Source organism: Pelophylax lessonae (assembly GCF_965119305.1).
Source record: "Pelophylax lessonae genome assembly, chromosome: 1".
NCBI lineage: Eukaryota > Metazoa > Chordata > Amphibia > Anura > Ranidae > Pelophylax > Pelophylax lessonae.
The window spans coordinates 227,194,305-227,207,893 of NC_138768.1; the positions used below are offsets into that span (position 1 = coordinate 227,194,305).

At 43.7% G+C, this 13,589-nt stretch overlaps 1 protein-coding gene across 1 annotated transcript in view; it reads right to left on the reverse strand.

The window, feature by feature from the left end:
• The window catches only part of RAD9B (RAD9 checkpoint clamp component B), an 88,198-nt gene extending 74,707 nt beyond the window's left edge, over positions 1-13,491 (reverse strand). Inside the window, exons 1-2 of the mRNA XM_082257728.1 lie at positions 13,359-13,491; positions 3,898-3,968 (exon numbers count right to left, since the gene is read on the reverse strand). Coding sequence (XP_082113854.1) covers positions 3,898-3,968; positions 13,359-13,392 — 105 coding nt within the window. The 5' untranslated portion in view covers positions 13,393-13,491. The remainder of the gene's footprint in view (positions 1-3,897; positions 3,969-13,358) is intronic.
• Between the last annotated feature and the right edge of the window lie 98 nt (positions 13,492-13,589).

The window sequence follows — 13,589 nt, forward strand, 5'->3', positions numbered from 1 at the left end:
AAAGAGAGAGTCTGCCCAGGCCCGTGGATCACCCGTTAGGTATGAAATAATAGTACAGACTTTGATATGATCAGTAAGGTAGGTACGAGGTTTTAGCAAGAAAAGTAACTGACAGGCGTTTTTGAATTCACTAAATTTTTTGCGATCACCTGTAAACACTAGAGGAGGATTTATTTTGGGTTCAGGGGGCTGAGCAGCGGCAAGTTGTGATAGACGGGTTACCTGCTGCTTCAGAGCCTGATTGTCTTCTTTTAATTCAGTAAGAGCGTGTATTAACGCAGTCACTCGTTGTTTTAATTGTGTCACTTGAGTGGGTAAATCTGCTGAATCCATTTTAGGTTCGTTCAATCCGTAACGCTCCTGCGTTTTCTGAAACAAGATGGATTTGCAGCTGCAGAAAAACTCCACTCAGCAGTCATGTAGAGATACGCTGAAATACCAATTCCAACTCCCAAGACTCATCACTGTGGTCTGTCTGATTCAGCATACAAATATACACACTCAATAAGATGTTCCTGGAGTGATAGATGTATATAGCAGTATAGTGGTGATGAGCTGAAGAGACAGGTATGAACAGTGACAATAGGTGAATAGCAGTTGAGAGAAATGTTCATGAGAGCATAGATGGTAACAGGTAGAATGCAGATAGGTTAGCAATCATGTATGGTAGTAGGTGGTAGGATAGCAGATGACATACAGGAGAGACTAACCCAGTGCAAGGATAGATGTTAGTAAGCTCAAGAGCTAGCAATCTAATTAGTGCAGATGATAGTAACAGTCCTTAATATGCAGAGCTAGATAGTGTAAGCTTAGTAGGAAGGTTATGGAGGATTCCCCTGCGGGGTACTTATCACTAATAGCAAGCAGTAGTAGAGAGGTTCGGTATGAGCGAGTGATCCGGTAGCGGGATACAGGGATCAGTAGCGAGGTTCCGACAGCGAGGTACGCTTGCAAGCATATGAGCTTCAAGGCAGGTCAGCAACAAGGCACATTGAACGAACATGTGAGTGAGAACGCCCGCGGTTGAAATAGCTGCTCTGCGGCGCTCAGTGATGACAGCATCGGTCTTAAAGGTGTATGCGCACCTACCAGAAGAGAATGGTGGGACGCATACACTGAAGTGGAAAGTGGAATAGGGGTACCAGAGGTACCAGAACATTACAAACTTACACTTTTTAGTAATGCCCATGATGAGGGATAGGCCCAGAAAGGCTTTAAATTCGGAAACAGTGATACGTTTCTATGCAAACTCTCTGGCAAGGGTCATATTTGGCTTTGCGGCGATTAATTGATTGGCATATAAGTTGTTTTGGTCCACAATAGATCTGTACAGATCTTCCATGAAAAACAGCTCATAAAAACCAAGGGGAGTAAAATCGGCTGTTTCCACCTGAATTCCGGGTTGGACAGTGAATGGGGGAAGTACAGGCGCTGCAGAAGTGTTGGACTCCCAATCAGGATTTGCAAGCGTATCAGGAAGGACACTATGGGCTCTACGGGCCTCACTTCGAATTATTGGTGGCTGTGGGACACTACTTGTGCTAGCCACTGCACCAGCTTGAACTGCACTTATGGGACTCGCCATGTCACCAAGTGTTACTGCAGGACTGGTTTGACTATGACTAGGATGTACTAGGCTGCTGGTGCTTGCCAGCGGTTGTTGCACCTCAGCAACAGAAGAACGGGGTCGGGTACACCTGACCTTAGCAGAGACCACTACTCCATCTTTAGAGCTATCTGTCAGGGTGCCGCTGCTCTCTACAGGTTCGAATACTGAGCCTGATTCTGACAGTGAGGCTTCCCCATCGCTCTCATCTGTCATGCTTAGCATCGTGTAGGCCTCTTCACTAGTGTACCTCTGTTTGGACATTTTGGCCAATAAATTTTTGGGTACCTAGTGTGACTCAAAGGTAAAAAAAAAGCACCTGGTTGTCAAGGATTGTTTGAACCGCTACCAAAAAATTTAACTGCTGGTGCTAGCAGAGATCAGGCCTGACTCTGCTAACGCTGCGGTTTAGTGTGTTGTGTATTGGAAGTGACAGTAATCTGCTAATTCTGCACTAATTCTGCACTTCTTTGGGGGGGGGGGCGCAGGGGCTAAATGCAGGTGCTGGCAGGTGTCGGGGCTGATCCTGCTAACGCTGCGTTTTCACACACTAAACTAAACTATTGGGGACACTAGTATAGTTCTGATCAGATCAAAGATATTGATCCGTTCAGACACTATACTAGTAAAGGAGGTGTTTAGTGTGTGTCACTGGCAATCAAGGGGTTAAAATGTATTACTAAATATGTGGCGGGCAATCTGACGCTACCTTGTTTTGATGCTAACTAATGTTAACGCTAACTGATGACATATGTGACACTAATACAGTGATCAGAAAAAATATCTGTACACTATAATAGTGACACTTTTAGAGGGCAATGAAGGAGTTAACTGGGAGTGATCAGGAGGTTCAATTTTTATAAGGAGATATATGGCGTGTACCTTAAACCTATCTGCGACTCCCTCTAACTACCACTGTCTCTCACACTAACTGAAGTCAAAAGTGACACTAATACAGTGATCAGTAAATTATCTGTATACTGTATATAGTGTACAGTACACTGTGACAGTGAAAGGGTTAATGGGGGGGATTAGGGGGTTAAATGTGTGCCTATGTGTACTGGTGTCTGTGTAGTGCTTGTGTACTCACAGTTGATGTTCTCTCTTCTCACGCTGGAACCGAAAAGGGCTCCAGGAAAGAAGATTGCATGATTGTGTAATGTAAACACAGGCATAGGACATTCTGCATATGGTCAGAACTGATCACCAGGTCCAGGCCAAAAATCTTTGGCCTGGACGTGATGACTGATCAGTACTGAACCGAATCAGAACATAGCGGGGGGCGGCGGGGGGCACGTGCGTGCGCCCCCTAGCCCCGCACGTGACCGACGTACAGTTACGTCGGTTTGCGCAACTGAGCCACCTTACCGCAGTAAAACTGCGGCAGGCAGTTGGCAACTAGTTAAAGATTTCTGTAAAAAAGCCTGCAACTAAAGAAGTCAGCGAGGTCTTGCTTTAAATCTAATTTACTGCCTGTTAAGAAATTGTAAATATTGTCCATAGCCTGGCTACAGATTCATTTTAAGTTTGTACTGAACAGCTGGTCTTTTATTCACACCATTACCGAGTGCCCTATACTACTCCTGGATACTACTATGGCTGTGTGGCTACCACTGCAGGAATACCACATATTCCAGGGGAATTAAATAAGTTTTCTGCTGCAGATTCCTGCCAGGTATGACCTCGTCTTACCATATGTAAGCTGTCAGCAGAGAACTCATGTCCCTCTCTCTGCCTGTATAGTGATTCCATTACAGGGTAATAATCCTCGCCATACACTTTGAGCTAAGAGATCAGAGCATGCAGCTCCAGCTTTCATGTTCTTTGTGTTGCCTGTCACAGACATGGCAGAACAGAGAACTGATCATACCAAATTAACAACCCCTTTTGTTAACTAGAAGCAGCATATGCTTCATGTTTAGAAGAAATGGTGCAAGCATTTGCTGTATCATCCCATTGTGTGCAATTAGCTCTCCTTTATTAACATTCATGGCCACTACTGTGTACATCATAATCTGTGTAAAGTACATAAAAATTCCTGAGGATCTCAAAAGTAGATAAGAGTATTACAGAAGGTAACACATTCAGTTTGATCACACTATACATGGGGTATTACTGCTGATGCATCATAATGTAAATATAAAGACCATTGACAATTTGACATGCATTTACTCCCAGGGCAAGCCCTCCAATGAAACAGAAAAAGGCCTTAACTCTACATGCATGAATCTGAATCTAATTCTAAACATTTCTGATTAAAAAATGTAAAAGAAAGCTGTAGTAAAACTTACACCATTCTCCAGTGGGTCAAACCACAGCTCATCACCAACTCGTGAAAGTGAGTGAAGTGCTTTTCCAAAAACTAACATCAAAGAAAGAAGATGGGATATTAAAATATCACACAATGAAACAACCTCAAAAATTATTGTTTTCAGAAAGACCTCTATTAGAATGACAAGCAAGATGTAAATGTGCCTTTTATCACAATTCAAAAGCACCAGTAACCATCATAACTTATCAAGAAAATTACCTACAAAATTAGATATGGGTCTACTGCAAATCAGGCTGCTTGTCATTATCAAAGTATGTGCGATAGCCTTTATATTTTCTTTATTTACTAATTTATTTTTAATATTTAATTATTATAGAGTGATTTCTCCTTCTCACCCTGTATTTGCATGCTAAGCTTTCTCTTACCTTGTCCTAAAGCTTGGAATACCTGTTCATTGCTCCTGTAAGGTCAGTACAGGGATTAAGACCTATTCAGATTGCTGAAGCCATGAGTAGGAATTGGATAGGGTGTCCTACATACATGGTCCTACTAATGCAGGACACCTCATAAGATCACATTTGCCCTCAGGTGATATGCCAATCATAGCACCTAGGGTTAGGGCTGGGTTGGTCCGGCGCTGACTAGCACTGAGTAGTAGGGTTATCGTTAGAGACAATGATAACCCTTCTCCTGACTGTACAGAATCATACAGGCCTGTAGTCCTAATGGCTGGCTGATAATGCATTTTGTGTTGTCATCATGTTACATGAAGTTCTTCTCACTTAGGGCTCTTTCACACGGCCGCTCCGCATGTCCGCAAATCATCCTATTTTTTTGCGGATGATTTGCGGACATAATGTAAGTCAATGGCATTGCGGATGTCAGCGGAATACCATCCGCTGACATCCGATTTTCCTCCTTTCAGTTCTGTTCCGTTTTTTGGAACGGAACAGAACCCTATTTTTCCTATGTGTAAAAAACGGAAAGGAAGGAAAATCGGATGTCAGCGGTGTCATCCGCTGACATCCGCAATCCACATAGACTTACATTATGTCCGCATATCATCCGCAAACGGATGGGATGATATGCGGGCACACGGAGCGGATGACACAAATGTCATCCGCTCCGTGGAAAAAAAAAAAAAAAAAGTCCAGCAGCGGACACAAACAGCGGAGCGGCCGTCTGAAAGAGCCCTTAGAGAATCGGTAGGTTTTTCTTAAAAAAATAAATCTGATTTACATAACTATTCGGTATGTTTGTACATTCTTCTTTGTTTTGAAAAATTTTAATTACTGACCATAGTTCTACACTGGTGCAATGCCAGACATCGCATGTGACTCGCACTGCATTGCTGTGCAGATCACATGCAATGTCTGTGCAATGTGAATTCAGCCATACAAACTGTATGGCTAAATTCACATCGCATTCGGACCAAACTCGTGCAGGACCCTTTTTTTTTTGTCTGCACCAGAATCGGATCGCATGGGTGTTCACACCCAGATGATCTGATTCCTGTCCGCATTCACAGTAAGCACTGCAATCTGCAAACCGATCTGGGGGGTGTCATTAACTTTGTATTCGTAGAGGGCAGTGTGAACCGCCGGCGATTTAGGTGCGATGTTGGAACTCACACTGGATTTCCCGCATCGCTTAAGTGTGAACTGGCCCTTAAGCTGAACTCTAGGCTATATTTAATGTCCCTGCAACAGGTGAAAAAAGAAGCAACTCAGTCTTTAACACTCACCTTCAATCCAAAGCTGTCTCTCTTTTTGCCACAAGAACCCACCAGTCTTTTGGAAGTTTATGCAGGATGTCATGGCCTTCATCCTGAGGGGGCATCAGCACAGGACCCATCATTCACTGTGTAATGGTGCAGAGAGCAGCACTGATACTAGATAATCACCTGATATTTTAACTAATAGCTAATCCTGTAGAAACCTTGCAAATAATTGGGCTATGTACATCCATTAAATAATCTTTTGTTTCTATTCTTTTTTCCTCTGGACTGTAAAAACCATAGATACAGAAGCTCTCTCATTTCTGGTGCCTCTTTTCTTTCTGACATACAGTATATTGTCAGACCTATTCGGGCTAAAAGGAATCATATGAGGCCCTTACATATTATTTTACATATTGTTATATGGGCATCCTGGCAGCCATCTTTGTCATGAGGTGAATGTAAGTTCATTATCCTTGAGTGTAGATTCTTAGTAGATTCAAATAGTTGAATTCAACTAAATTTCCCAAACTTTTATACAGGCAAACAGTGCCCCCTTTTTATGATGGCGAGATGGGGTATTTAGTAAGATGATGCCCCATCTGACGTGTTATCATGTGAAAAACAAAATCCAAAACCTACATTCCCAAATAATAAAAGTTTAATGTAAGCTGGGGAAGAGAGGAGAAGAGAATTGGAAAGATCAAGAGAGAGGAAGGAAGTAGGAATACTCTGAAGAGGTTCAGACACACTAATGGGAGACCTTTGAAGCTGATGGCAGGCTATTCAAAAGTGACATCCCAGGCAACAGACATTGAAGTTTTTGGTAAAGTATACATTTTCTAAAGGCAATGTAATTGCCATATACATCTGACTGAACCATTCGACATTTTTTTATAGCATCAAGATTTGAATTTAGATCATTCTAACTGCAGTATGACCGGTCTATTTTCCAATCTTGTGCGATTATACACGTATGTAGGATTCCCCTTGAGGCTGATTTCAGTTTATAGTAAATGGTGCAGTTGTGATGTATACTTAAAATAAATTAACTTAGTGGAAGTTATCTTCACCCCAAACACATTCTTGGCTTACAGCCAGTGCATGGTGTAACAATTTTTGTCCATGCATTTTAAATATTGAGTTGTGAACATCTGTTGGCTGAGAGGGATCACGTGTCAAATCTGTACAATTTTGTTTCCATATTTTGTGAGTTCATGAGAAGCTATTAATCACATTTCAGAAGTTATGGGTTTTGGTTACATTGATATTCTGTAATTATATCTTTCAATTGTATTTCTTACATTACCTGCATGATACATATTATTGAATTTTGTTCCACATTTTGTGTTTATCACCAGTTATATTTTGACATTATTCTGCACTGATTTTTATTTAATATATATATATATATATATATATTATTTTTGCACAAAATTGTATTCATCTTGTCTTCAAGTTAGCACCAATAAACGATCTCGAGGTTTTGTTGATTTATGGAAATAAGTTGAGAATCTCCTTCATTATAGATCCTTGCTTACTTGCTTAAATAGACACTGTTTATCAGAGCAGTATAAACATTCTGACAATATGATTTATCATATTATTATGTGTATTTTTTCTCCAATTTTAATGTATTAAATGTATTTTGTATTATTTACTCATAGTGGATACTTTGTATAACAAAAGAGATACAGGGGTACACTGATCAATCCTGTCGCAGAGCAAGGCGATGCTGAACAGCGGCAATGAGATGTGTGGCAGATACATATACTATACTATACAACACATACCTATACTATACAAACTACAAAAACAAAAAGGGCACAAACGCCTAATGCATTACCCCCAACAATTTATTAAAGAATTAAAAAAAAAAAGTCTGTGCTCTAAGGAAGGGGGCCTGTCTCCTAATATTATTTTGGCTACATATTGATCATGGTGGTTTCACGATCCTACATAAGTGTGACATTAGTTATTATTTTCCACATTTATATGCAGGATTTATTCACAGCAGCGCATCACATTGTTTTTTTTATATGTCTGTCCCTGAAATGCATCAGCTGTTGTCATCTGCAATGTTCCATGCAGATGGAGAGCGGACTTCTGGACTCTGTTTTTCATGTATACCACATTGGTTTGTGAGTCGTAAATTGTAACTTTTTTATTCTTTAACTACCTCAATACAGGGCACTCAAACCCCCTTCCTTCCCAGACCAATTTTCAGCTTTTAGCGCTGTTGCAATTTGAATGACAATTGCGCGGTCATGCAATGCTGTACCTTAACCAAATTTGTGTCATTTTTCCCCCACAAATAGAGCTTTCTTTTGGTGGTATTTGATCACCGTCAGGTTTTTTCTTTTTTGGTGCACAAATAAAAAAAGACGGAAAAGTTTGAAAAAAAAAAAAAAAGTTTTTTTGTTTAGGTTATAAAATTTTGTAAATAGATATGTTTTTTCCTGCACTGATGAGCACTGATGATGCCGCACTGACAGGCACTGATGAGGAGACACTGATGGGGTGGCACTGATGGGGTGGCACTGATATGCAGCACTGATGGGCACTGATATGTGGCACTGATAGATAGCACTGATATGCAGCATTGGTGGGCACTGATAGGCAGCGCTGATGGGCACTGATAGGCAGCACTGATGGGCACTGATTGGCGGCACTGATGGGCACTGATAGGTGGCACTGTTGGGCAGCAATGATCGGCACTGATGGGTGGCACTGATCGGCACTGATGGGGGGCACTGATGGGCAGCACTGGTGGGCAATAATGGGCACTGGTGGGTGGCACTGATAGATGGCAATAACGGCACTGGTGGGCAGCACTGATAGATGGCATTGGTGGGCAACACTGATAGGGAGGGCACTGCTTGCCATCCCTGGTGGCCATGGTGGGCATCCCTGGTGGTCATGGGTGGGCATCCCTCGTGGCTTAGTGGCACCCCTCCCCCCCCCCAGGGCTGCAGGGAGAAGAGATCGAAGCCTTTACAACAGCTCTATTTACATTACATGACGGCTGTGATTGGACACAGCCGTCATGTGATCAGGAGGGCCAATCACAGGGCCCTCCTGCTGAATGATGTTGCTCTGTGTCCGAGGGACACAGGCACATCGAGATCGCGCCGCTGCGCGTGCCCGCGGCGGCGCGATCTCTCTCCTTCTGAAGGACTTTCCGGAACGTCCATTCAGAAGGACGAGACTCCCACCCGACCGTATATCTACAATGGCCCGGGTGGGAGGTGGTTAACCACTTGCCTACTGCGCACTTAAACCCCCCTCCTGCCCAGGCCAATTTGCAGCTTTCAGCGCTGTCGCACTTTGAATGACAATTGGGCGGTCATGCAACATTGTACCCAAATGACATTTTTTTCATTTTTTTTTTCAAGCAAATAGAGCTTTCTTCTGGTGGTATTTAATCACTAATGGGATTTTTATTTTTTGCTGAAAAAACAAAAAAAGACCAACATTTTTGAAAAAAAAAAACAAAAAACAAAACAGTTTTTATAGTTTGTTAAGAAATTTTGCAAACAGGTAATTTTTCTCTTTCATTGATGTGTGCTGATGAGGCGGCACTGATGGGCCACGATAGGCTGCACTGATAGGCTGCACTGTTGGGCACTGATAAGGCGGCACTGGTGAACACTGATAAGGTGGCACTGATGGGTGGCACAGATAGGCACTGGTAGGTGTCACTGAAGGGCACTAATAGGCAGCACTCATGGGCACTTATAGGTGGCACTGATGGGCAATGATAGGCACTGGTAGGTGACACATGATGGGACACTGATTGGCACTGATAGGTGGCACTGGTGAGCACTAATAGGTTGCGCTGGTGGACACTAGTAGGTGACACTAGTGGGCACTGGCAGATGGCACTGGTGGGTACTGGTAGGTGGCGCTGGTGGGCACTGGTAGGTGGCACTGATGTCCCTCTGACAGCACCTGGCGAAAAAAAAACAGCTGATCGCCGGCTGCTGTTTACATCACGCGATCAGCTGTCATTGGCAGACAGCTGATCACGTGGTAAGGGGGCGGGACCGCCCCTTACTCCAATCTGTGATCAGGTGAGTCTCACAGACTCGCTGATCACAGAGCAAGCCGAGCCGCTCCACAGGGAGCGCGCATGCCGATTGTGCATGGGAGGGCGTCAATGTACGTCCTCCCGGCAATTTAGTCCCACACTGTAGCCGCCTTTCGGCTATAGCGCGGGCGGAGGAGGCTAATAAATAGTTGGAGGTAATACACTAGTCTTTTGCGCACTTTTTGTTCTTTGTATGTGATCCTCTGTGTTTGTGAGCGGAGGCTGCAGGGGAGAGGTTGGAGCTGTGATGTCATCCATAGGTTCTCATGACCCAGCTACTGTTGGCACATCCTCCTCACCCCTGGCTGTGGATAACGTGATCAGACCAGAGAGGGCTGAAAATTGGTAAGTATACATGTTAGGTAGCACAGTTGGGGAGAGGGGGTGAGCATTTCAGCATTTTAAACATAGTAAGTGTTGGGCAGGAATTCTGCTTGAATTTTTTTTCCTGTGAATACTGAAAGTTCAGGGAAGAAGCACTTAAAGAGCAGGAGCTGGCAGCATTAAAAGTTAAAAATTGCAGAGGCTTATTATACTAGGTTTCCTAACCACCTAACTACTGCCCCATAGCAGATACAGTATACTGATACAGGGTGGTGCTCTTGTGCAGAATCACATATATACGGGGACCCGCTTCTGCTGTGATTACTCACGGCAAAACCCGGTCTGCGGGTGACGGGCACTGGATGTCTGCCAGCACCCCCTGATCATTGGGCAGAGACACAGAATGGAGCTCTGCCTAAGTAAACAAGGCAGGGCTCTGTTCTGACATTCTGACGGGGGGAGGGGGGGTAGAGATGGATTTTGTGTCTCTGCAAAGTAAGGAATAAATCCATCACTTCGACAAGTAAAAGCACCTACCATAGTACACAAAAACACTGGCTAGGCACACAGTTAACCCTTTGATCGCCCCTGATGTTTAACCGCTTCCCAGCCAGTGTCATTAGTACAGTAACAGTGCATATTTTTTAGCACTGATTCTTGTATTGGTGTCACTAGTTCCCACAAAGTGTCAGTTAGTGTCCGATTGTCTGTCACAATTTTGCAGTTCCGCTATAAATCACTGATTGCCGCCATTACTAGCATAAAAAAATAAGTAAATACAAATAGAAAAAAAAATATCCCCCAAATTGTAGACGCGATAACTTTTGCGCAAACCAATCAATGTACGCTAAATGGGATTTTTTTTACCTTTACCAAAAATATGTAGCAGAATATTTATTGGCCTAAATTTATGAAGAAAATTCATTTTTTATTATTTGATGTGTTTTATAGCAGAAAGTAAAAAATGTTTTTTTTTTTACCCCCAAAACTGTTAAATAAAAAGGTGAAGAGGTGTTCAAATGCCACCAAAAGAAAGCTCTATTTGTGACAGAAAAAGGACATACATTTTACTTGAGTGCAGCATCGCACAACCGCGCAATTCTCAGTAAAGTAACACAGTGCCGTATTGCAAAAAATGGCCTGGTCATGAAGGGGGGTAAATCTTTCGGAGGTCGAGTTAAAAGGAGACAGGAAGAGTGTCTCTAAGTGCAGTAGTATTTATTGGACATTTAAATTCAACAAATGCACACTTACATGGAGTAGAATAAAATAAGGCTCATCAGATGGAAAAGGATCCGATAGTGGCGTAGCGCGGTGTGTCTGTGATCCAAGACCGGGGTCGAGATGGTGGCTGGAGGCGAGGAGAGTGAATGCACTCTGCGTCTTCCGAGTCAGCTGAGTGTAGGTCCAGCTTGGACCACAACATAGACAGCGGGTGACATCACCAAACGGGCAGAAGGGGAACACAATACGTTTCAGAGCATGTGCGACGACCCCACTGGGCATGCGCACTCCTTTTTAAGACACTACAGTCAGCCGACCCAGAAGACGCAGAGTGCAGGCACTCTCCTCACCTGCAGCCAACATCTCGGCCTCTGTGTTGGATCATGGACACACCGCGCTATGCCACCATTGAATCCTTTTCCATCTGATGAGCCTTATTATAATCTACTCCATGTGAGTGTGCATTTGTTGAATTTAAACGTCCAATAAATACTACTGCACTTAGAGGCGCTCTTCTTATCTCTCCTTTTACCTCAATCTACAGTCAACTTCACTCTACTGAAGAGCCTGCCCTTGCTGCATGTTACCTCCCGGTCCCCGGGTCCTCAATAGGCGGACTCTGGGCCGCGTCCAAACCCAGACGCACTTAGATCTGGACCGTGGTGGTCTGTGCTGCAGCTGCCTATTGATCACCGGCAGCCCGGCGTCTAGCAACCAGTGATGTCACACACCCGCCGCCCAGCATTCACAGCAGAGGAGGAACTTATTCCTCCTCAGGCCTAAGCACCCCCGCCACGCTGCATTCCGGGAGTTGTAGTCCCCCGTAGTAGTCTGTGGACACATGGAGCTGAGTGAAGCTGGGCTGCGGCGCCAGGCGGTGAAGAGACATCTACTCAGGGCACTGTGCAGCCACAATGAGAGACTGCACCTGTCAAATTCAAGCTGTGATGTTGGGAATGGGCGGGACTTCTACTCAGACCCGCCCCCTGTGTCAAGCAACACGTGCATAGGGAAGAAGGAGAAGGTAGATATGGCAGCCAGCAACAGAAAGGTATTTTAGAAAGGTAATCATGTGGAAGATGGGGGACCTTTGGGGAAGATGAGGGCAGAGGAGAGGTGTGTGTGTTGCAGAGGTTGTAGCAGCTGGGACAGGTGCAGTACAGAGGCATTTACATACATTCCCTACTATGGACAGCTTGGTATGAGAGTACAGTAAACCCCCGCTCCATCGCGGTTTCAGTTTTTGCGGTCCAGGTATATTGCGTTTTTTTTTTGTAATGTTATTTTACTATATAAATAATTAAAAATGAAATATTTTTGTGTTTTCCATAGCTCTTGCTATGTCTCTCAGTATCTTTTATGTGTTTAAATGAGACCTTAAAATGCTTCTACATGTACAGTGACAGTAAAATAAACATGCCTACAATGCATTTTAATAAGGTTTTTCTATTTCGCGGATTTTCACTTTTCGCAGCTGGGTCCGGAACGTAACCCCCGCAATGGAGGGGGGTTTACTGTATTCTCGATTTTTAACATTGGCCTCAATGAGAAATCTTGGTCAGCTTGGTATATCACTACTCCCAGTTTTTAACATTGGCCTCAATGGGAAATCTTGGTCAGCTTGGTATGGCACTGCTCCCTGTCTAACGAAGGTGCCACCTTTCACACTAAAGTTCTACCACATTTTTTGTGTATAGTTCAAAAGTTTTGGGGAATGCCTTATATCGTTGTTGGTGTTCTGTATTTGGAATTTGACGGTCACTTTTCCGGACCTCGGACTGAATGGAAAATTGGTAAATGGACCTTTCAATTTTATATTTGAGTACCCCTGTCCTAGTCCATGTGAAGTTCACTTATTCCCCCTCTATGAACTTTATTTATGGACTGATATTTTAACCCATTGGTGACTTTTTTTTGTTGCTGTCCTCCACCTTCAGCGCCAATTTTAACTCCGAAGTTCCGGAGGTCGAGTGGTTACATAAAAAATGCAGGTTTAACACTAATGTAATTGCTTTTCAGGGAGGCCTTGGTTTCCCATCCTAAAACCGTGGGGGAGGTCTAAATCCAGTCATATGCTCCACAAATGCCAGCTTTCAGAATAAAGCGCATCATTATGTTTTAATACCTTTTAAGTGTCCGCCAGGTATTACACACTTCATGATATGCTAACACTGCCCACAGAGCTCATTGACTACTGAGACAGAAAACCTCACAGTTCCGGGAGCTCTTCCTGTGACCAATGGCCTGGAATTGTCAACTTTTAGCTCAATAAAGCGCGGGAACGCTACATATGACAACTGCGCACGCGCAGGACAGCTTACGCCAAGGGCGCAGTCCACTCATGTGACAGCCGTAG